The 21,092-nt window shown below is 35.5% G+C and overlaps 1 protein-coding gene across 1 annotated transcript in view; it reads left to right on the top strand.

Moving 5' to 3' along the window:
• The window catches only part of GMDS (GDP-mannose 4,6-dehydratase), an 847,788-nt gene that overhangs the window by 147,879 nt on the left and 678,817 nt on the right, over positions 1-21,092 (top strand). Inside the window, exon 2 of the mRNA XM_044668245.1 lies at positions 17,356-17,400. Coding sequence (XP_044524180.1) covers positions 17,356-17,400 — 45 coding nt within the window. The remainder of the gene's footprint in view (positions 1-17,355; positions 17,401-21,092) is intronic.

The raw sequence follows: 21,092 nt of genomic DNA, 5'->3' as shown, positions 1-21,092 counted from the left end.
CAAAATGTAATAATAGTTTGTAAATAGTTTCTTGTTGATTACCTATAATGTTTCAGATACCTTTGAAGCCAAAATTCTTTCTTGTATTCCCCAATCTTAATTGCCTCATTCAAAGTCTCAGCAAATAAAATAAATTACATTGCTTCCTTTAAAGCAGGTGAAATTTGTTTTTGGTGTTCTCAGACTCCTTTGTCACTTTTCATTTCTTTAGCAATAACCTTGTAAAGTCATCTCTTCTGAAAGGATATGATAAACTTAGATAGACATGAACATTAAGACTTAATTAGATGTTATTTAATTTTTAATATCTTACAAAGTTTTACTGATAAAATGAAATTGTAATGTAGAAAATTCACTTGACAAATGAGCAAGATTTTTTGCAGTGGCTGGCTGCTGGTGATAGTGATCAAAGAGTGTTTGCTTTTTTACCAAGATCATACTTAGAATAGGCAATTGCCTAGACATAAGATATGGCTTGTGCTGATAGGCTTCATTGGCTATGTGGGAAATGCTTCCAATCTTTCTCAAATTTTGGGTGACCTATCAAATTCTTCCACCTTTCTTAGTTCTCAGGCCTGACTTCTGTTTTTAACCAGAAGGTGTCATGTTAGACAAAATAGTCCTTTTGGTGTGTGATCATAAACTTATTTTCTCTTCTCCCTCAAGTCCTGGGAATTAGACTTTAAAATAAAAACTGGTTTGTAATAGGTGTGCAGCAAAATTGAGATAATAAAGCCTTTGTTCATTCCTGTAATTTACTTTCAGCTTATAAGAAAATACAAGTGCTCATTGTTTGTCATTAACATGTGAGTTCTCACCAAAAGGATAATATTAACCCTAAACTGTAAAGCCTAAATTTATGCTGTGAGCTTAAAATAAAAGTTAATGTATCATCAGTATTTTGTACAGCTTGTCAGATCTGGAAATCAGTAAGATTGGCCATCACTGGAAGTAAATTTCAGCATATATAGTTTCACTTAGGTTTTCTTCCTTGGTAGTATTTTATTTAAAATTTTTGCATCTGTATTCATTAAGGAAATTGTCCTATAATTTTCTTTCTCTCATTTTGCTTGTCCTAGCTTGCGTAACAGCACCATATTTATATTATAAAAGGAATTTTGAAGAAACCCTTCTATGCTTATTTTCCCCAAAAGTTTATATAGTATTGGGATTAATTGTTCTTTAATGTTTGAAAGAATTCACTTGTGAATCTATTTGAACCTGGGGAATTTTTCTTAGGGAGTTAGTTCATTGATGGCTTGTTCAGTTTCTTTTTCTGAGATGAGATTATTTAAGTATTCTAATTCCTCTTTTGTTAATCTGGACAGTTTATATTTATGTAAGTATTCATCTATTTCACTTAGATGATTTATTGGTATATAATTGGGCAAAATATCTCCTAATGATTGCTTCAGTTTCCTCTACCCTTATTGGAAAAACTATAAAGTTTCATGGCATACAGAAAAGTAGTGAAAAAGTAAGTCCATTCTTTGGTATACTTTTATATACTTATCTGTTCACAATTCATATTTTACATATAAGAATATTGATTAACAGAGTTCCTACCTTCAAAGGCCTTATTTTGACAGAAGTAGCTATAGAACAAAGTAGAATAGTTGAATACCTACCTGATAGTTATAAACAAAGTACAATGATAACTTAGAGGAAAGAACAAGGAAGTTCATTGTCTTCAAATCAAAAAAATATCAGAGGAATTTTCATATAGAAGTACCAACGATATATGTGAAGGTTAGCTAGGGATTTCATCCAGTGGAAATGTAAAGGGAGGTGGTTTCATAGGAATAAGGAATGATTGAGTGAAAGTAGAAAGGTAGAAACATGTGAGCTGCCTTTGGACCTTATCTGGGTCTGTGAAAGTCTTATATAGTGTGAAATAATGTGGCAGAAGTAAGCCAAGTCCCAGAAAGCTTTGCTCTTTGAGAACTTTGAGTGCTCAGTTAGAATTTATACTCTTTAATTCTACCTCTGATACATAATGGCTTAACTTCTAAGTATTCTCAAGAATAAGTTGTGACCCATATTGGTAACTGCCTTCACTAGTGAAATTACAAGGATCGTATTAAACAAATGGTATGAAGCAGTGAGGTGGCATTTATACTTTAAGAACCTACCTATGTTGAATTCGATTAAAACATTTCATTGAAAAAAAAAGGATTGAAAAAGAGTGAGGTCATTTGTAAAGAGTTAAACGTGTGTTAGTGACTAGCAGTGACATTTTGGAAACGGCTAACCTGCTACATGAACTTGAAATAAGATGGGGAAAGTTTTATAGAAAGCCACATTCATTTATATTTGCATCTCCTTTTGTTGTTTTTGTGACCTTTCAGAGCTATAAACAAAAGGACATTTGTTTTCTGAGTCTGCCTTGGCCAGAATACAAATTAAGAAAAGAAATGCAGACTTGGCAGAGTGGAAACTTTAATAAGTCAAACAAATACTTAAATTTCATAATTCTGCTTTATAACTTTTTTCTTTCTTTCAAAATTTAAGTTTTTCAGCAAAAACTTAAATTTTCACTTTGGGGACTGGCCCTACATGTAGCTCTTTTCTGGTTCAATTTATCCACAAAAGTGAATGTCCCTTATAAATTGCTCTAGTGATTAGAGCTATATGAGCAAGTACTTTGTAAAAGAAAAACGAAAAACAACAGCTAATTGTATTGTCCTATCACTTCTGAAGAGTAAGAGAGATAAGAGTAAGAACAGGGAATTCTTATTACCAAAATATGTGCAAATAAATCAGTTTTTTGCCCAAGTATCACTATTTACTGTCAAGATTTATTGTTTAGCATGAAATTCACTGCTAATTGACTGGTAACTTCCTTGAAAATTTGTATAAATCTTTATCTCTGTATTTATAGCCCTACATGACTATAAAAAGGCTCCTGTAAATAAAGTAATAGAAAACTTTCAGCTGGTATATTGTAGACATAAATTTGAAAAGTGCAACTTAGGCCAGCCCTGAACAGATTAGGTTGGCAGTTATTTCTAAGATTGCTACACCTCCCTTTCTCCCTCAAGGAAACTCCAAATGTCTTCTACCCTTCAGAGAGTTCTTCCATTTCCCCTCTTCTGAAGGTGATGGTTTTTTAATACAAAATTATAACTGATAAAAACACTGATTACATCAGCTGATGTTTATATAGGGCTTTTTTGCGTGTATCACTATATGTAGGTTGTCTCATTTTTTTCCTCAGCAGCCCCAGAAACTTAAGTTGTATGAGTATTATCTCCATTTTATAGATGATGAGAATAAGACTTGCAGTTTAATTAACTACTTCTGTCAAAAATGATACATACTCAAAAATGAGTTGAGAGTTGGACCAGAAACCCAATTCCTACAAGTACAGTAACAGCATTTTATCAGGTTTTTTTTTTTTTCTGATCAAAACAACAATTTAAAATAAGGGTAGTGTGTATATTTCAGAGGTGGAGGTGATATTAGTTCACATTTTCACCATTATTCAAAAAAGTCTGTTGTTCCACCTATCCATGATTCATTCTTAGAACTTGTGCTCCTGATGGCAAGAAATTTTATTACCTATATAAATCATATGCTTATTATAGTCCTTCTGGCCATGTGTGGATTTGCTTATGCTATAAAGCCCAGTGGTTGAAGAATATTGTGATTTGAAATTCAGAGATTTTTTTTTCAAGTAATAGGGGATTTATTAACATCTACTTTTTGGTATCCTTTCTCCATTGAACTTATATGCATTTAGAGATTGGTTAATTATAATGATTGATAGTATAGGTTTGATTTTAAGATAAATACTATTTGAACTAACAGGACATTTCTTAGCCCATGGTAATGATACTGATTTAACCAACAATAAAATTTACTATTATGAATAGTTTAGTACAACAGATATTTTTCTTAAGACTTTATCCACTTGCTATTTGAATACCTTATTGAAATAATTAACATCATCTTGTGTAGAGTATCCCTGGAAGAAGTAAAAAGGATTATATAATCATGACAAAACAAAACAACCACTTTTACTTTGTCTACAGCCAGCAAAGTAAATGAGATACATTGGCTTTTGTGGATAAGTACTTTTAGGTCAAGTCAAGAAGCATTGATTAAATGCTTATTTTGCATGGCACTATGATTCCTTAAACCCTGAAAGAGGCAAGAAATAGTTCCTGTCCTCAAGAGGCCTTCTTATTGAATGACTTGAGATGGATTATTCTTGGAAGAAAGAAACAGGAAAAGTAAACAAACTTTAAAAGCAATAGCCTAAAGGAGCTTATAAAAATGAAGGCTACAAACAATACATAGAAATTTCATTGGAAAAGCCAATTTTGAAGAAATAAAAACTGACAAAAATGAAATTTCCTTCTGTTTGGGGCTAGTCTGTTGGAGGACACCTTGCATACCTTGTATGTCCACTGTTATTGTTGCATATTACATGCCACTCATGATATAGAGAAGCTCTTAAATGCTTTTGAATAGATTCTGGTTGAGAATTTTTTTTGTAGTATTGGCTTTGCCATTTTATTTTGGATCTTCTTTTCCTTTCTTAGGCCTTATAGTCCCTCATACTACATATAATCTGGCTTTAATTTGAAAAGATCCCTAATACCTCTACTTTCCTCATCAACGTTTAAATTAACAGACATTGTCATCTATTTAATGTTTTTAGGCTGTGAGGAAGATACAGTACAAAGATAAATAAGATACCCCAACTATCAAGGATCTTGGTCTAATTGGTATCTAAAGCAAATGCACAAATGATGTTGATTACTATTTTTAAACTCTTCCATTTTAGAATCATATACCATATATTGGTTTAAAGGTAGAAGAGTGGTTAGGGCTAGATAATGGAGGTTGCCCAGGGTCACTTAGCTGGGAAGTATTTGAGATCAGAGTTGAACCCAGGACCTCCTGTTTCCAGACCTGTCTGTCCAGTAAGCCAGCTAGCTGCCCCACAAATGATTATAATATAAACTATAATATGATAATTACATAAGAGGGGTACAAAGAAGATACTGTGGGTTCTTAATTTGAGAGTGCTCACTACTGAATATTGGATCAGAAAAGCTTTGTTCACCTCCAGAGAAAGAACTGATAAATAGAAAAAAATGAGCAAAACATAGTTTTATATCTAGATCTATATATCTTTTTGTCAAATGATGCCTTCTCTAAGTGGGAAGGGGAGGGAAGGAGGAAGGGAATTATTTGGGTACTTTAATGTAGCAAGTAAACAAATAAATTAAATTTTAGAGAAAAGAAAAGGAAGAAAAATGAAGGCAATTGTATTATATTGATCCTTGTTTGTGAGGAAATGGCACTTATTTATTTCCCAATTCCTGGAGCCTCTGTCTAAATTCCAGAAATTGTCAGTATTATTGTAACGAAATGAAGACAACTGGTTTCTGCTATCTCATTCTGAACAAAGACTTTGATATATTAAAATTTCTCTTTTAATGGAAATTTTAAGCAGGGGAGGAGTGAATTATTACCATCACCAGTTTGACATGGGACAAGTATTTTCAACTGGACTAAGAGAGTTGAACAATTTTAAATCTGCCTATGATTTCAAAATATTTTGAAAATAATCTTTATTATAAGAGATTTTTTTAAGAGATGGCTTGAAGATATCGATAAGATGATCTTAAAATATATTCAAAAAGGGGGCATCTGGGTAGCTCAGTGGAGTGAGAGTCAGGCCTAGAGACAGGAGGTCCCTAGGTTCAAACCCGGCCTCAGCCACTTCCCAGCTGTGTGACCCTGGGCAAGTCACTTGACCCCCATTGCCCACCCTTACCAATCTTCCACCTATGAGACAATACACCGAAGTACAAGGGTTAAAAATATATATATATATATATATATATATATATATATATATATATTCAAATGGACAATTTATGCTTTTTTGAAAATATAAAGGCTGCCTCTTTTGGTGAAAGCTCATTACTTGAAAAAAGTTCATTAAGTCTTCTAAATCTATTCATTTCTACATAAACTCTGAAAGTAAATTATGATTAAAACATGAATTAATACTTTTATAAAAGGAATAATAAATAAGCCTGTAGTTATCAAAATACTTAATATAGGGAATGGTTCATAGATTTAGGGCTGGAAGAAATCTTAGATATGATTTAGTCCAAACCTCTTAATTTACACCTGAAGAAACTGTGGCCCACAGAAGTTAAATAACTTACTCAAATTGAATTTAGGTACTTTGACTCCACTGCCTGTGTAAAAATAGAGTTGTTTAATAGAGTTTGTAAAATCTGATCTCTTCACAGAAAGTGATATTCTTTTCACCTCCTCAGCCCCAGCCCACCCCAGGTCTCTTGATTTCGGTTCTGTTTGTTCTAACTCTGATGCTCTCTTTTTCCTAAGTGAAGACTATGAAGGTCTCAGAATTGTGCCTTTTAGACATTTATAGCTGCCAGAAGTTTGCCATGATAGCCCATCCCTCGTCACCCCCAAATTAAGAGCTGTTTGGACCTAATCTCAGGCTGGGGGATACCTCTCTTCTTCCCTATGCAGCCCAATTCTCATTGATACCCTTGACCCCTAATGGAGATTTACCAATGGGCCAACCTGAATGTTCTGAGGATCCACACCCGAAAGCCTGAAACAACTTGCTTAAGGAATTGTACTGAAACAATGCACCATTGACACCTGTATGGGGTCAGATTACTGTAGCTTCCACAGTCACTCATATGAAACATTAACTCTCCGTTATCCACACAGTTAAACTCTAGTAAGCGTTTAAGCCACAAACACCAAATGCTTGCTTATTTCTACTGCTAATGCTGCTTCTCCTTTTCTTTCTTTTCCTCTTCTGCCTCTTTTTCTTACTCTTTCCTTTGATTCCTGCTCCTTTTGGTTACTAGAATTATTATATCTCAGAATTAGAAAGGTTCTTAATTTGATACAGGGGCTTTATTTTGTTTGTTTTTGTTTTGCCTTTTTAGGGTCCTGGAAGCCTATGGCAGTCTGGTAAAACCTATGGACTCCTCAGAATAACAATACTAAAATTTTAAAATACTTCAAATAAAACACATAGGATTAAAAAGGAAATTGATCATACAAAATTATAGTTAACAATACTTTTAATGACCAAAGCTCTTAGTTCATGGCTCCCAGTTGTTAAAAGTTTTTTTTTTTATTAATTTCTCCTTTTTTATATTTAAGAGGAAAAGGAGCAATAGTATTTTTCAGTAAGAGACCCCCTGCTACGTAGTTTGGCAGTTGGAGACCCCCTGCTGTGCCGCTTAGCAGTTGGTGACAGAAGGGTATGACTGAGTGTGGTTTATAAGTTGCAGACCATTAGAAAGGGCTGTTTGGTCTCTGGGTCTCCTGGGGAGAGGTTGTGCTGCTAGAAATATCTCTGGTTGGAGACAGAGAACTGAATTAAGGCCTTAATAACCTTATTGATTATTGATTAACTTGAGTAGATAAGGTAGATAGATAGTGGTTATAGTATCAGATAGATAGAGTAGTGAGAATAGGTGAGGGCTTTGGCCTAGCAGAAGATACTGCCCTCTGATGCAAAAAAATGTAGGGTTTTCTAGAAAAATTTAGTTAGGATTGGGATCTTGAGTAAAGTTATAATCTATTATAAGATTTTTTTCACTTTCTTCCTTCCTATTTCCTATCCATATTTCCTAATAATAAACTAAGTGTTTTGCATTTAATAAACTGCACACTGGCTTTTTTTTTTTTTTAAACCCTTACCTTCCATCTTGGGGTCAAAACTGTGTATTGGGTCCAAGACAGAAGAGTGGTAAGGGTAGGCAATGGGGGTCAAGTGACTTGCTCAGGGTCACACAGCTGGGAAGTGTCTAATGTCAGATTTGAATCTAGGACCTCCTGTCTCTAGGCCTGGCTCTCAATTCACTGAGCCACCCAGCTTCCCCCTGCACTGCTTTTTGATAAAACTCCTACCCCCCAAAATTTAACCCTTCACACAGTTAAGAACCCCTTGTCTAATCCCTTGTTTTATAAATAAGGTCCTGAGAATGGTTGTGAATTGCTCTTGCTTCTATGTTTGATATACTAAGACTTTTAAAAACTCAAATGAACCCCCTGATTGTGTTTGATCCTATTTCCTTTTCTCCTTCCAATGTCTTCTCTTTGACTTGTGCAGAGACTTATTGGGACCTCAGGACAGTGTCAGTCAGACATAGTATTTATCAGAGTTTTTCATCATTGGCCTTACTCTGTTAAAAGTTGGTATTAGGATCTAGTACTCACTCTGACTCACTGAATACTGGATGTACAATTTAATAGGTAACATTAATAATAGTAGTTAGCATTTATTAAGCACCTGTTATGTGCCAAGTGCTTTACAATTTAACTCATTGGTCCCTACAACAACCCTGGGAGGTAGGTGCTATTATTATCTCTATTTTATAGATGAGGACACTGAGGCAAACAGAGATTAATGACTTACCTAAGGATCACATAGCTGTTGAGTATCTCAGACCAAATTTGAACTCAGCTCTTCTGGACTCCAGGCGTAGCATTCTATCCTCAAACCACCTAGCTGTCTTATTTTGTCAAAGTCTAACTCCATGTGCTACTTTAATCCTTACTTTTCTCATCCTCTGTAAATCAAGGTTTACTCTGAGAAGAAACTGGAATCTCTTAGTTGTCTTCACCAAAAGATACCCTCATAGCTGTGACACACACACACACACACACACACACATATATGTTTATTTTTTTTTTGGGGGGGGGGGGGGGGCTGTGATCTAATCTTAAGGCATACTAATCTAATCTAGGCATACTCACTGAATCACTCTCAGTTTAGATATAGTAGAGTTGATATGAGATCACTTCCTCTAATCCATACAGCTGACATCAACAATTACTGCTCCTTTCTCTGTATACACAGTCTTTCAGAAATGCTCAAAGAACAAAGTTTCCTAATACACCTACTAGAGTGATTACCAAGGCCACAAACTGCTATCTCATCACAGTCTGATGCATAGGAAGTTGGTGACAGAACTGGGAGCTTCCCCATTAGCCTAAGAGGCCCTTGAGATCAGACTTTTCTTTGTATCCATATTGCTATAGTGCAGTGTCTGGTCCTTAATAGATGCTTAATAAATTCTAGTTGATTGACAAGAAGCCAGTACTTTTGGTGATTAAGGAATATTGGGGCTTGTGGCAGTGGAAGAGAGGCCAGCAAGTATTTGTAAAGGGGCTCTTCCTTCAATCTACTGAGATCCTAAGGACACAGGTGGGATCTTACTGCTCATTACTCACCCTTCCTTAAATGTGGGGTAGAAAGAAGTACCTAGACTGTTCTTATTCTAAAATTTAATTTAAATGTCTACTAAAATCATAAACATTTTTAAGAGGCAAGATTAGCTGTAAGCAGGTTAGTCTCATCTCTAACTCTAACTTGATAAGTGAGTATCAGTTAACACTTCTTCTGCTTTTCTTCTTTTTCTGGAAGCTTTCTTAGATATAGGCAAAATCAGTGTATAGATCAGGAGTTCTTAACCTGGCCTCTAGAGACTCATAAAACATCCCCTATTTGTATGGGTAGAAATTACATTTTCATTTTAATATAATTGCTTTCCTTTGTAAATTCTTTGCAATTTATTTTGTAAATTCAATAATATTATTCTTTTTTTTTTTTAAACCCTTACCTTCCGTCTTGGAGTCAATACTGTGTATTGGGTCCAAGGCAGAAGAGAGGTAAGGGTAGGCAATGGGGGTCAAGTGATTTGCCCAGGTCACACAGCTGGGAAGTGTCTGAGGCCATATTTGAACCTAGGACCTCCTGTCTCTAGGTCTGGCTCTCAATCCACTGAGCTACCCAGCTGCCACCTCAATAATATTATTCTGAGGAGGGATTCTTAAGACTTCATAAGACTGCCAAAGGTGTATGATACTAAAAAAAAAAAAAGGGTAAGAGCTTCTTATATGGATCTTCACTCCCAGTTATACATTGAAATAATTTTCCCTGGCATAAGACAATGGAAGGGAGTTTAGATGTTTTAAAGTTAAGTTCTCTACTTCATTAATGACATGAAATTCTCAAGGATTGATTATGAAACCAAATATTCTGAGGATTCATTTTAGTTATCCACACCATGTGGAGCACCCTCTGGTAGGTATTGCCAAAAAATAGAATGACACTGACGGATGGACAGATTGACTCTGATGTTCTTTTTTCTGCATTCCCTGTTGCTATGTGAGTCATATATATATATATATATGGCAAGACAGCAAAAGATTGCTTTGCGCAAAATGGTACAAAAAGTGATGAAGAATGACATTGTGAGTATACTGTTTTCAGAGTCAAGACACTTACTTAAAACTTTCTTGAATTTTTTTTAATCTTTAAAGTAACTTAGACTTATTAGACTTAGTTGCATACGCATTTTTTTCATTTGGCTTATAGGAAAAGATCTTAGGGGTTTATCACCTTGGAAGAACAGACATCCTCTGAAACAATCAGCTACCAGACGATGCCAAAGTTTAGCAAAAAGTAGGGCACATAGAAGTCCCAGCAAACATGGAACCTTTACATGTATTTCTTCTCATCTGGGTTCTCTCTATGTGTTTATGGTGAAGCAGATATAACATGAGCATTATGATTAAATCTCTAACACATTCTTTAAAGGATACTGAACTAATAGATGCGTATGAAAAGTAAGTCTATATATTCTTGCATTTTTTTTAAAGTTTGAAGATTTTTGATACTTTGGCTTAGGAGAAGGGGGAGAAATGAGAGGATGTGATTTGAGCCATGGTTGGTACATAGCCCCTGAGTCTCACTAGGCATTAGATTGCCAGAGTTTAATGTTGATTATAGGTTCTAAACTTCCATGACATTTGAATCACTGACAGCTACTGCCCTGAAAAAAGCAGGAAAAAACAACAACACTTGTTTTGCAAAACTTTTGACTTGCCATGATACTTTATCTATGTGCTGGGTCACATCAATCTGTTTTGTGTGCGACGATTACCAGACAGTCAATCAGTTTTGCTGTGTTAGAGCCAGAAATCAGTAGCATTCCCACTTGCTGCCTGTTTCCCACTCATTGTGAAGCTTGTGCCCCTATCACTTGATAGACCTGGAAAGGAAGTCCCGAGGAAGTGAATGCCACTGCTGGTTCAGAATGTTCCACTGTGGTTGGAAAGTTTGAGAAATGGGTTGGGTGAGAAGAACAAGACCTTATTGACAGGGTTCAATCCTGGTCACGTCTGTTTCACATCAACTCTCTAAATAATCACTGCTTTCCCCCACTTCACTCTTTTCTCTGCAGCATTAGCACTTTCACCTCTGTTTTTTTTTTTTTTAAACAGGTTATGCAACTATGGTAAAACAGAGCATTTTTACTTTTTATCCCAAGAGCATTATAAAATGCATAGAAATTCAAGGTTACCTGCTTTAAAAAAGAATTTAAAAATATCCTTTCCAGGCTTTTTCTACTGTGTTTTTTTAAAAAACTGTGAACACTTTTCTACTAAGCCTTTTTCTTATTCTTAGATTTATGGAACCACTGATTATTCTAACATTTCCGCTGGTGGCACGGGCAGACCTGACTTGTCATGGTCTAAATCAGCCGGCATTATAATTTGATTTCTGCTGAATTCTGGGCTTGTAAAAAGCATGTGATAGTGCATATATCATATGAGTGGAAGGAAAACTCTTCTTTGCCACACTAGTCTATAAAAGAGAATATTTATGTCACAGAGTCAGAAGAAAATCTGGTAGAGTTTTAAATAACCACAAACTGTGTCCCTTGTATAACATGCCTTGTTATTTTGCTTGGATTTATGTAGGACTCCTTCATTGATGTAATAAAGCCTCTTCTGCCACCCCTGTCATTTTCAAGGCTCCTAGTGCATCTCAAATTCCAGCTTTAAGCAAAGTGACTGCAATACATTCTTTCTTTGGAATATTTTGTCAGAATTTTTGAGGGTCAGAGGTGTGTTTTAAGCTTTTTTGAAACTGAAGAATCCCAGGAAAATACTAGCATCTTCTTTCCCCCCTCCATCGCTGTTTCTTTCTTGGTTTTAAGCAATTTACTTATTTCTAGTTTAAGATTCTGGTTAAGAGTCTCTCACTTTTGTGTTTTCCTAAAACTTGGGGGTATATACAAAGAAAGGGAAACTGCTAAAAGCTGAAGAACAGTTATAGGAATTGATTCAGGAATGTCAAATTACTTCATTTTCTGAGGGAGGGTATATAAAACTTTTTTATAGTATTGAAGTCATTGACACTAGTGATTTCCTATTTCCTGACTTTTGACCCCTTTTCTTCATTTGTTTGACCTTACAACTTTTAAACATATGCACTACTTTATATAAACATTTTTATTTTATTTTAAAATTTAAAATTGACTTTTAGGAGGATTTTTTAATTTTGTTTTTTTATTGTCATCTAAAAGGCACTTAAAGATTAGTCAGTGTTGTAAGAGCACACTCTTATAAAACCAAATCCCCAAAGTCAAACCATAAATACACTGATAGGAAAGAGAACTCTAACAGTTCTTTCTCTAGAGGTGGAAGCCATTCTCCATCAAGTCTTTCAGAATTATGCTAGATCATTGCATAGCTGAGAGTAGCCATGTTTTCATAGATAATCTTTGTACAATATTGCCATTACTGTGTACAATGTTCTCCCAGTTCTGCTTATTTTCCTCTTCATTAGTTCTTGCAGATCTTTCCAGCTTCTTCTGAAGTCATCTTGCTTATCATTTCTTATAGCACAATAGTATTTCATCAACAACATGTACCATAATATGTTCAGCCATTCCCCAACTGATGGACATCCCCCTAATTTCTAATTCTTTGCCATTGCAAAAAGAGCTACTATAAATATTTTTGTATAAATAGGTCCTTTATCTGTTTTAATTATCTCTTTGTGATACATACCCAGTAGTGGTTTTACCGGATCAGAAGGTATACACAGTTTTATAACACTTTGGGCATATTCCAAATTGCCCTCCAGTATGGTTGGATCAATTCATAACTCCGCCAACAATGCATCAGTGTCCCAGTTTTGCCACATTTCTTCCAACATTTATTACTTTTCCTTTACTGCTATATTGGCCAGTCTGCTAGGTGTAAGATGGTACCTTAGCATTGTTTTAATTTTCATTTCTTTACTCAAGAGTGACTTAGAACACTTTTTCATATGATTATTATTTTTTTTAAACAATTATCTTCCATCTTAGAATCAACACTATGTATTAGTTCCAAGGCAGAAGAGTGGTAAGGGTTAGGCAATGGGGATTAAGTAACTTGCCTAGGATCACACAACTAGGAAGTGTCTGAGGCCAGATTTAAACCCACGACCTCCTGTCTCTAGGCTTGGCTCACAATATACTGAACCACCTAGCTGCCCCCTTTTTTCATAAATAATTATTAATAGCTTTGATTTATTCATCTGAAAATTGCTTGTTTATATCCTTTAACCATTTGTCAATTGGAGAATGGCTTGTATTCTTATAAATTTGGCTTAATTCTCTATAAATTTGAGAAATTAAACCTTTATTAGAGAAATGTAATTATAAAATTTCTTTTCCCCAGTTTTCTGTTTCTCTTCTAATCTTGTTTAATTAGTTTTGTTTGTACAAAAGCTTTTTAATTTAACATAATCAAAATTATTCATTTTATATCCTGTAATATTCTATCTCTTGTTTGGTCATAAATTTTTCCCTTCTCCAAAGATCTGCCAGGTAAACTATTCTATGTTCCCCTAATTTGATTATGGTATTATTCTTTATAACTAAATCATACATCCATTTTGATCTTATCTTGATATGGAGTGTGAGATATTGGTCTATAGCTAGTTTCTGCCATACTGTTTTCCAACTTCCTAGCAGTTTTTGTTATCCTTTAGGTTTATCATACTCTAGGTTTCTAAGGTCATGTACCCCTGAATATTGCGTTTTGTTATATTCAAGCTCTGAGAGTTGGTTTGTCTCACCTTGATTGACAGGGGAAGACAATTGCAGAGGCAGTTAGGAGAGGGAAAAGTTGGTTGGCTTAGGGGGAGAAAGATCCCTCAGACCCATCTGGGAGAGGTCTTGGGTCTTTGGTCCTGGAGGCTCAGGTCTTTGGTCTTTGAGCTTTGACCATTGATCCTCTCTGAATCTCCCTAGAGCTTTAGGCATTTGAATCATTATTAGCTATTAGGTATCTGGTTCCTGGAGGTTAAAGGAGGAAGGGAAGTATAAGAAGAAGAGGGTGGATTTCCTAAGGGATTTCTTCCTAAAGGCTGTGTAGGCTGACATCACAAACTGAGAACAGGGAAGCTGAGAGAAATCATAATATCTATACCAACTGAGCAGTTTGCCCTCCCTGGTTTGGCAGTGGCCAAGCTGAACCAGAGAAGTGGGAAACCACAAGCTCCAGCTAACTGAAACAACAGCCTACAGTCCTGAGGGATTATTGATCATAGCTATAGTGACAGGGTCTTCTATCCCCAATCTGTTCCTGATTATTCCTTTCCCTTTTTAACATCTATAGATAAAGTTTATTTAAGTACCTTCCTGAGTGGTCAATACATCACAGCCCTTGGGGAGGGAGCAAAGCAGTCAGATGAAAACATTATCCAAGGCTAATAGAGCCCAATAATATTAATTAATCCAACCCCAAGTGGGACCTGAAAGGGTTACCCATCTACCTCCCCATTGAGGGTCCTGCCTGGGCACTGTTATATTTAGAAAGGGACTTATAACATCAAACTAAGGTGACTGGGTGGGTGTTCCCAGCCACCAGCTACCTAGGGGAATATAAAGGGCACAGCTTCCCTAACCAATATCCCTAGGAGCATAACAGTATCAAGAAGAGTCCCAACTATTATTTATTTTTATAACAGTTTCTAATTTACTCCATAGATCTACTATTTAATTTCTTAGCCAATGCCAGACTATTTTGATGATGGCTGCTTTCTAGTACATTTTGAGATCTGGTACTGCCTTCAATTTTTTTTTCCATTATTTCCCTTGATATTCTTGACCTTTTGTTCTTCCAGATGAATTTTGTGATTTTTTCTAGTTCTATAAAATAATTATTTGGTATTTTGATTGGTATGGCACAGAACAAGTAAATTAGGTAGAATTTAGGAGGATTTTTAAAAGAAATTTTGCTATCATTACTCTTAACTGGGCAATTATAATAGCCTCAAAATTGATTTCCCTCTTCCCAAGCTTTCCCTTTTCTAACCTATTCTATTTGTTATTTGCTTCTTGGCATCTCTCCTCTTCTCCTCTACTTATATTAGTACTGTCTTCTCTTCTTATCTGGTTTATTGTAATAGCTGCCAAACCAGACATCTTGCCTCTTTTATTTCTATTATCTACTCTTTATATTGTTTCCAAATTAATCTTTCTGAATTCTGAAGGTGATTGTCAGTCTAACAATTCCAGGATCTATCAACAAGTGATAAAACATGTTACACACTTCTTGACAGAGAAGTGAAGGATTCAAAGTTGAGAATGTGTGTGTGTGTGTGTGTGTGTGTGTGTGTGTGTGTGTGTGTGTGTGTGTGTATTTGTTTTGGGGGTAGCGGAAACATATCCAAAGATGAAATTTGTTTTGTTTCACTGTATATGATTATAACAATGGCTTTGTTTTCCCTTTGTTCATATTTAGGGGTAGTGTAGGGAATAAGGGAGAGAAGACTTATTGGGAAAAAAACACAAAATCAAACCAAGTAATCTTTTAAAATATATAAGCCTTAGAATTTTACTATCATGCTTAGAAAACTGCATTGGCCTGTTATTATCCAAAGCAGTGGTCTGTAGCCTTTTTTAAGTTAGAGGATCCTGTTGTTTCAAGAAATTTTCATACTTGAACTTGATAGAATTGCTTTCAGCATAACTTAATTAAAATATGATAGATAGCTAATGTGAATTTAGTAATGCTTTCAAATGAATTTGTTTTTCATTTGCTCTCCCATCTGCATATATTTGAAAAATAGCAATATGTATATGTATGAAACATTATTTATTCAGTCTGTAGAAGGTCTCCCATTAAGACCCTTGTGGTCAGGAAGCTCCTTCTTTTAATTTATATCTTCAGTGCTTTACACATAGTGAGTGCTTAATAAATGCCTTTTATATTTAATGAGATATACCTCCCGCAATAACATTATACTTTTCTTTGGAAATGAGACCCATATATTGAGAGCTAATGTGCTAGATTTCTTAGCTTGACATTTAAAGTCCTGTCCAATCTGTCCTCAGTTTACCTTTCCAGCTTTATGTTGTGTTATTTCCCTTTATTCATTTATATTCTGGCCAGATTGGTTTACTATCTGTTCCTTGAATTTAATTTACTATCCCCTATCTGTAAACATTTATTCAGGCCATTTTCCATGCCTAAAACAAATTCTCTTCTTATCTCTACCTTTCTGGATCCTCTTCCTTCAAGACTCCCCTTCAGTGCTAACTTGTCTTTTCAGTCTTTTCCTCACCACTAATGTTTTCCTCCTCTTTAAAAATATCCCAGACCTTGTCATTTACCTTATTCCTTTGCCTGTGTCCTTCTAATCTACTAATCTGTGTTCAGGTGGCGTCCCTCCTAGTAGAACATAGGACAAGGGTTTGACATTTAATCCTGGTATCCCCATTTTTCAATATAGCAGTGTGGTAGAGTGGCAAAAACACTAACTACCTGGAGTCAGAATAGCTCAGATTTGCTCAGCATCTAAGTGACATTGACCAAGGTAGCAGTAAATGACCTCAGAGGCGTTTCTCCTTCTCTAGAGTTAGGGACCTAATGATCCGATATAGTAAGTGTTTAATACATGTTCATTTTTTAATACCAGTGCTTGTAAATAGCTTGAAATGTTAGAAAAAGAGTTATGAATTACTATTCTTGTCTGACTCCTTCCTATCTGTTGCATTTACTTTTTTCTGTACTTTAGCTGCTTAGCATTAATGCCATTGAAGTGCCCATCATCATATATGAGTATCACATTTGTGTGATCCATCTTAACCTTTTAAGTCCAAAGACAGGATTCATTTTCCTCCTAGTGAACAATAGATGGAGAAGGCTTTCATATTTTAATTTAATTAAGGGTTAGAGTTAAAAAGTGCTTTAAGGGGGCATCTGGGTAGCTCAGTGGATTGAGAGCCAGTCCTAGAGACGGGAGGTCCTAGGTTCAAATCTGGCCTCAGACACTTCCCAGCTGTGTGACCCTGGGCAAGCCCCTTGACCCCCATTGCCTACCCTTACCACTCTTCCACCTATAAGTCAATACACAGAAGTTAAGTGTTTAAAATAAAAAAAAAATCTTAAAATAAAGTGCTTTAAACAAATACTTGGTCTTTTGCAAGTGGTCATGCTTACCATTATGCATCTAACATTTTTCCCATCTCTTTCTCTTCCCAGGATGGCTCATATTTGGCCGAATTCCTCCTGGAAAAGGGTTATGAGGTGAGTGACTCAATAAGCAAGCATGGCCGATGGAATCATTTGGACCCAGAAGCCTCTAGTTTCCTCTGTTGCTGTCCTCCAGTGTGTGTGTTTTCCACTGAAACCCTGATAACAAATCAAAGTTCTATTAAAGAATGGCCTGTAATCATGCCAGTTCATTGTGCTATTTATCTTCTGGTGTCCACTGGTGGCTTCCCTCTGCTCCTGGGGGTTTAACTGCTCTGCACACTTCCCACAGTTTCAGATAAAGCGGCAACCTGTGCAAGTCAAAGCTGTAAAGAATTAAGGAATAATTTATGATGTAATGTATCACTTAAAAAAACCCGACTTACAATGAAGTCACTTTTAATTCGGAAATTACATGAAGCAATAAAAATCTAGCTAATCCATGACAGACTCATATATAAAATTTAAACCTAGAGATTGTTGCTTTCTTTCTATTAGTCTTTTATTTTTATGGAAACCCTTACTGTAAAGTGTTTTGTTATTTTTTTCATATTCTTGATTTTACTAGTTCAGTGCTTAGAGAATAAGAGTTTTATTTACCAAATTTGATATCCATTGGCATGCAAAGTTTGCCATGTTGCATTTTGCATTTGTTTCAGTATTGTTTTGGACAACTAATTAATTGAACAATTTTCTTTCCTATTAGTAGTACCCCAGATTGTAATTTTGTACAAATGTGGAGAAGTATAGGGTGGCAACAGGCTATGAGGAAAAGGAATTTGTTTTCTCACAATATGAATCTCTTCACTCTTGATAGTCTTTTTTATCTTGTTGGTTCAAAATCCTCATTATTTGGCACTTGGGATATACATTGATTTTTTTTTTTTTAGAAACTTGATTTTGGGTGAGTTTTAAAAAGGTGCCAAATCCTTCCTTCAAGATAAATTTATTCAGTGTCTAGTTCAGACCCAGACAGTGTGCTAAGTACAGGGTATGAGGAGCCAAAAAAATGAGACAATCCCTGCCTTCAAGTAGGCTATTTCAATAGAAAGAGCATTTGCTTTAGAGTCAGGGGAACTAGGGTTTAAGTATGACCTCCCATGGGAAGGTCATATAAGTTCTAAGTATGTTAGTGGAACTACAAACTTAATTTGAATCACTAGTATACTATATTAGCCAAATAAAAATCTAACATGAACTTTGGCTGCATTAGTAGAAGCAGAGTGTTCATTTGATGATGTATTATGCCCTGCTTTGACTGTATCTACAGTTAGTTCTTGTTGCTACATTTTAGAAACACATTAAAGCTAGATGTCATCTGTAAGAATGGATATACATGAATAACATATACAAAGATTGTTCAAAGGAACCAGAGATATTTATTTTGGAGAAGGAAAGACTGCAGTTGGGGTGGAGAAGGATAGCGTAATATAATAACTATTTATTATAGCTATATTCTAAGGCTGGGATATAAATAAAGCATTAAATTTGATAGAACCTGGGTAGAGGACAGAACTAAAAAGAAGGTTATGAGGACAATGAACAATAGACAACAAACTCAATAAAAAGAAAAAGTCCCCAACAGTAAAAACCATATACATGTGAAATGCACTGCCCTCTGTCAGTAATGGATTCCTCCTAACTACAAGTCTAAAAGCAGAAGCAGGGTGATGATCACTTGCTGGGGATGCTATAGAGATGTTTCATATGTGTTTTATTTCAGGAAACATTTATTAACTATTGTTACATGTGAAATGCTAACAATAGAAAAATTTAATAGGTTTTGCCTTCAAGAATGAATCCACGAGGGAGGGGTAGAAGATGGAATTAAATAATTTATACAGATAGGTAATTGAAAGGAAGTAGGGGTTTGGGGAGGGGATTAGGGGAAACAGATTAGAAAGGTCTTTATGTAGGCAACAACATCTGATTTGAACACTGAGAGAATTAGAGAGAAATGCAGAGGGAGGATCAGAAAGATTTAGCAACTGTTTGGATCTAGGGGATGAAGGGAGCAAAAATGCACCCAAGGTTCCAAATCTAGGTAATTGGAAGGATGGTAGTATATGCTAGAGAAATAGGGAAGTTTGAAAGAAGGGTCAGTTTATAGGGAAAGTTAGTAAGTGGATTCTACTTTGTACATGTTGAATCAAAGATACTGATAGAGCATCCATAAGGAGTGTCTAGCCATTAGTTGGTGAGGTGGGATTCCAGTTAACAGGAGGAATTTGAGTCATCTGCTTGGAGATGATAATTAGCTCATGTGAATAGTCAAGCTCACCCAGAGAGTATATATATAGAAAAAAGGATGCCTGCCAGACAGAAAACATGGTGTACACCAATAATTGATATTGATTTTATAGGTGACCTTGGGGTCATATGTAGGTCTAGCCTTAGACTTTGAGTCAAGAAGACCTGAATTTAAAAATTGAGTCACATACTTGCTATATGATTCTGGTTCAGGTAATTTCTCTCAGCCTGAGTTTCTTCATCTGTAAAATGAAGATAATAATCACATTGACCTCATGTGGTTGTTTTGAGGACCAGATGAGATAACATATATAAAATTCTTTGCAAACCTTAATAGACTAAAATGCTTACTATTATAATTATTTATTATTATGTTTGCAGTGGTAGAGGATGTTTCCTCACCCAGATTACTTGTAACAATTGAATCACAAAGTCCAGTAGTTGTGGCTTATTGAAATTAGGTAACATACATTTTTTGGAACAGATGGAATTTCATGTCTGATTTCTTGAAGTGAAGTGTACCAACATTAATAGAGAGGCATACCAGGCCAATGGTTGGACTAACTCAAGGTTGGAATTTATCCAGACCTGAAAAGCAATAAGATGAAGGTTCAAAGCATTCCAGGGTAGATAAGAAGTTTGAATTGGACTTCTTTACTATAGAATCTTTTTTTTTTTTCATTTTTTATTTATTTTTTTAGGCCCTTAACTTCTGTGTATTGACTCATAGGTGGAAGAGTGGTAAGGGTGGGCAATGGGGGTCAAGTGACTTGCCCAAGGTCACACAGTTGGGAAGTGTCTGAGGCCAGATTTGAACCTAGGACCTCCCGTCTCTAGGCCTGACTCTCAATCCACTGAGCTACCCAGCTGCCCCTTTACTATAGAATCTTGACCGAGAAGGGAATAAATTGAGATCAGAACAACAATGACAGAGCAATAGAAAAAGGAGTAGTGGAGAGCCAAATTGTCATGGGGAAGTTAAAGATTTGATTTCATGGAAAGAGATAGAAGGAGAGAAGGAATGTTTTTCTTCTATTAGAAAGCCTTCAGGAGCTTCTCATTGTCTCTGGGATTAAATTAAAATTACTTAGTCTCATTTCAGACTCCTCTTCTTCATGTCAATCCATGTTCTAACCAAACTTCATCCTCTAATTAGCTCTATGTGGGCTTAGTAAGAATGAAGAATTAATGATTCCAAAGTTGTGATTGTGAATGCCTGGAGTATGGAGGTGCCTTAAACAGTCATAATGGTATTTCAGAAGAGGGAAGGTTTTGAGGAAAAGACAATGAATTCTGCTTTGGATATGTTGAATTTGAGGTTTCTATAAGATAATAAGCTTGAAATGTTCAAGGGGCAGTTGTTGATTTGATATTATAGCTCAGAAGAGGAGTTTGGTCTAGATATAAATCTGGCAATCATCATTGAGTTGACAATTGAGTGCATGAGTGCTATTAAGATCATTAAGAGAGCATAAAGAGAAAAGAGAAGAAGGTCT

Source organism: Gracilinanus agilis, chromosome 1, assembly GCF_016433145.1.
Source record: "Gracilinanus agilis isolate LMUSP501 chromosome 1, AgileGrace, whole genome shotgun sequence".
In the NCBI taxonomy this organism is placed as follows: Eukaryota; Metazoa; Chordata; class Mammalia; order Didelphimorphia; family Didelphidae; genus Gracilinanus; species Gracilinanus agilis.
This window is presented reverse-complemented; position numbering and strand designations above follow the sequence as displayed.